Here is a 3,988-nt window from a genome sequence, read left to right on the forward strand (position 1 = left end):
CCAAAATTTTTAACATCGAACCATATATGTTGGTGAATATCTTTGAAACTTGTAATAATGACAGGTTTTGAGTATCTAAGTTGCAGTCTTATACACAAAAGTGAGGAAACCAAGTCATGCTTAATCCAAACATTAACTTTAACTCGAACTACATAGAGAGAACTAGAGTATGCTTCACCGAGTATTGAAATTTGTGCACCCTACAAGCCATTGATGACTGAGTATAAAAGTAAACTGCTTACTCGGATACTACAAAGTGGGAACTATTCGACCTATTTCCCTAAAAATAGCCACTACTAAGCAGACTATCCACTAAGGCAGTAACAATGCTCAAAATGGTTGTTGCTTATCGGATACCTCACATCTAACCTTGACCGAAACATCTAACCACTCATCACCTTTCCCTCGCCAAAAATCTAGAAATTGGAAAAACAAGGTCACGAGATTCACCATTACCTTACCTAACATCTTGGAAAAAGACAAGACCAACGATACTACATCTATAATATTGGCTTTGAAATCATAGCCACTGCAACACCAATAAAAAAAGGCTAAGAAATATTTATAAAGTTGGATAACATTGTGTAATTAAAGAAGATTGAAAATGTAAACCAAAGCAACATTACATTATCATAATAAGTCCAACGGTTATTCATGATGTAAAGTGATCTGAAACAAAATAGCATTCAACTTTCAACCATCAGTAGGACTTTCAGGATCATCTAGACGCTCAACAATGATTTCTACCACATCTGATGCTCGTGGGGTGTCTGAGAGAACTCTTAACATCTCTGTCTCTGCATCCTTATCGATTGAATAATTAAGGAGTATATTCACCTCCTTTAGCATTGGTGACCTGGCCAATATCAACTTCAAAAACTCTAACTCAGGTATCGTGTCAGCAACAAACAACTCTAATTCCTTCAAATGCTCCAACCAAATATCCAAATACTCTTTCTCCGTAAGGGAGTCTATCCCCGATTTTTCACCAGAATAATGAAAACTCTACATGAAGTGTAAGTTAGTATAATTTGGCATAAGAACCAAAGCAAACCAGTTACAATAATATTGATGTTAGCTACCTGTAGATTAAGTTTTTCCAAATTCGGCGAGTTCCTCATTAAGAAGACGACAAAAGGCCATATCGGCCGGTGAAACATTGAGAAAGTAAATGTGCGTATTTGAGGTGGACTAATGGGGTTGGAAGCTCTCGTAAAGACGACTTGAATAACAAAACCAAAATAAATGTTGAAACGGTCCAGAGTTTCTCTTTTTCAAGTTAAAAAGGTTGTATACAGATAAAAATATTACCCAATTGCTATTAAAGTGCAGAATGGCAAGATAGAGATGTTCAATTGCAGGTATATACCCAAATAGATCACACATTGGCGCACGACTAAATGCATACCTGTAATCGGATTGGACCTGCAACAACTTAAAATATTCAGATAAATTACAAAAGCCTATGAGGATTGATATTCTAGTAGTAACTTACCAAACTGAAGCTTTTGAGTAATGGAGATTTGGATACAATATGTAGAATCTGTTCTCCAGTGATGTCTACATTGTTGAGGAATAAACTTGTAAGCATACCAAATCCATCAACTATTGGCTGATGATGTTCAAGATTACAATGTTGGAGATAGAGGTCAGTCAACTGATGAAACGAGAAGAAAGATAAGGGTAACTCATATGTACTGTTGTAACCATTCAATTCAAGTGTCAATTTCTTGACAGTATTCTTCCTCGACAAATAAGTAATAATTTGGTCGAGTTCAACACATTTGTAATTTGATTTCATGGAAAGGGAGAACTCTATTATTGAACCATGATGCATTAACAGAACTTGGTGTATAGCATAAAAAAACTTATATTTCCCGGTCAACACTTCATTTTCGGTATTTTCTTCGTCATCTTCTTCCCTTTCAATATTTTCTTCGTCCTCTTCTTCCCGATGTTTTTCTTTTAATTTATTAAACATATCTTCCTCATTAAACACAAGTTTAGGAATTTTGTTCCAACTATACCTCCATTTCTTTGAGAGGATGCTCGTCGTGACTGCATCTCTTATTGGTACTAAACAGAGAATGGTTTCTATTATGATTTCAGGAAGGCCGCTAATTATATCCGAAGACGAATGTTTAGGTTTCATCTCGGCACAATGGTGTCATAGATCAATACTAAAGAAATTCTGCAAACAACAAGTTACTGTAAAATCAAATTAAAGATGAATTTGTTGAATACACACAACATAAACAAAACAAAACACTTAAGGAACTAGTAATCCATACATATAAGCAGTGTTATAAATCTCCTTATTTCTCCCCGAGATCTCGTTTTTAGAAGGCAACCGAGACGATATGTCCATCTCCCGAGATTTCCCGGTCAACGGGGTCAAACTTGGTCAAAGCCACGATTTATCGGATTTTCTTGTAAAATTCTCGTAATTGCTCATATTTTCTCACTCATTTCTCGAATTTTATTGTAAAATCTAGTAAAAATGTATGTAAATATACATATACATATATTTATTTATATCTATGAATTTATACTAAAAAAACTAAAAAGTCAATGTAAGTCAACGTCCGAGATCTCCCCGAGATTTTTCCGAGATGCCAAGATCTCCTCAAAAATGTCCAAATGAGATCTCCCCGAGATCCGAGTTCTCCCACCTTGCATATAAGTCAAGAGTTCATAAAATCGGGGATGAAATTATGGTACCAACAGACAAACCTTACTAGTACCTATCCAATTCATACATGAAAATCAGTTCCACTACGGCACGGTTCACTGACTTATACGATATGATTATAAAAATACCAGTTTTTTAGTTAAAATAAGTTTCTAAAGTCACTTATGTATAGTTTGACTTCATTTACGTTTTGTTCAAAACACTCAGCCTAACAATATCTAAAAGGTACTATATGGACGGGATGGTATTCAGTTAGCATATTTTCAACTTTTCCCCAACGGTACAAGAACAAAATATTTATGTATGATTTTTATCACTGATGAATGATTGAAGCGTAATATCAACAATCTTTCAATTAACAAAGAGAACAAAATAGGTGCATGAGAGTGCATATGTGTGTAATTATAAAATTTTTCATACAAACAGAGCGTGTGTTGTTTCTTTCACCGCGAATGCTTGAAACGTAATATAAAAAATCTTCAATCAACAAATAAAAATGACATAGTATCATATAGTCGTATGTACATTAATTGATAAAACAGAATAGGTATAAAGAACAAAAACGAAAGGGATAGAGAGATTATCTCTGAATCGAGACAAAGAAAAGGTTAAATCAATAAACCCTAGCTTTTTTACAGTCATGAAAATGGAAGATACCTGACACGTAGCAACGTTAAGTCGAATAAACCCTAGCTTTTACGGTGATGGAAATGGTGTGTAAAACCAGCTCTTTTTACTTAATACACAGCTTTGGTCCCTATACTATATATTAAGTAGCACCTTTGCTCATTTATTTTCTAAAAATTTTATCATCATCATACTAATAAAAAAAAGGGAAAAGCTAACTCTTGTACGCACGTGTTTAATTAATTCAAAGTTTTCATGAATATAAAAAAATATACTACCTTTTTTTTAGAAAAGTAAATCAATTTTATTACTTTGCAAAGGTTACAAAGGGATCCTAAGCATGTGAGACCATGCTTCTATACAAATGCATCGAACTATAACACAGGCCCTATGTATATACGAGACTATAAAATGGAGGGGAAATGGTCCGAAAAAGTAACATAAGTTACTCAATTTGACAATCAAGGTAACCCCCAATTTTGCTAAGTCAAAAAATAATTGCAAATTAATTTATGCTCGCAAAAAGAATTGCGTGTTAAAATTTTTTAAATTGAGGTAATATTCAATGAATACAAAATCTAAAATCAAGAATTACTTCAAATTGAGACTTGGAATACATTGAATTAATTCGTAATTTTAGAATTTTTGTTCATTGAATATTACCTCAAT

The 3,988-nt window shown here is 33.6% G+C and overlaps 1 protein-coding gene across 3 annotated transcripts; it reads right to left on the minus strand.

Annotated features, from left to right (window-relative positions):
* Positions 1-555: 555 nt before the first annotated feature.
* LOC139858250 (F-box/FBD/LRR-repeat protein At1g13570-like) lies at positions 556-3,476 on the minus strand. Of its 3 annotated transcripts, none has more exons than XM_071847114.1 (5): positions 3,350-3,476; positions 1,496-2,191; positions 1,312-1,425; positions 1,083-1,222; positions 556-1,005 (listed from the first exon to the last, which is right to left on the minus strand). In XM_071847114.1, exons 2-4 carry the CDS (start codon positions 2,150-2,152, stop codon positions 1,121-1,123), a joined length of 873 nt encoding a protein of 290 aa, XP_071703215.1. In that variant the 5' UTR covers positions 2,153-2,191; positions 3,350-3,476; the 3' UTR covers positions 556-1,005; positions 1,083-1,120. The 3 variants fall into 3 exon arrangements, with proteins under 3 accessions (XP_071703215.1, XP_071703216.1, XP_071703217.1); XM_071847115.1 differs by lacking the exon at positions 3,350-3,476 and adding an exon at positions 2,292-2,960; XM_071847116.1 differs by lacking the exon at positions 3,350-3,476 and adding an exon at positions 2,292-2,314 and having other exon boundaries at positions 1,496-2,208.
* Between the last annotated feature and the right edge of the window lie 512 nt (positions 3,477-3,988).

The sequence above is a fragment of the Rutidosis leptorrhynchoides genome, chromosome 7 (genome assembly GCF_046630445.1).
Source record: "Rutidosis leptorrhynchoides isolate AG116_Rl617_1_P2 chromosome 7, CSIRO_AGI_Rlap_v1, whole genome shotgun sequence".
Taxonomy (NCBI): Eukaryota; Viridiplantae; Streptophyta; class Magnoliopsida; order Asterales; family Asteraceae; genus Rutidosis; species Rutidosis leptorrhynchoides.

Bases quoted from the DNA above. Each gene is read 5' to 3' on its own strand.
- LOC139858250 (XM_071847114.1), bottom strand. From the start codon at position 2,152: ATGAAACCTAAACATTCGTCTTCGGATATAATTAGCGGCCTTCCTGAA. The intron at 1,426-1,495 runs GTAAGTTACTAC...AAGTTGTTGCAG, and splicing joins TACTCAAAAGCTTCAGTTTG to GTCCAATCCGATTACAGGTA. The intron at 1,223-1,311 runs GTAATATTTTTA...TTGTTATTCAAG, and splicing joins TGCACTTTAATAGCAATTGG to TCGTCTTTACGAGAGCTTCC.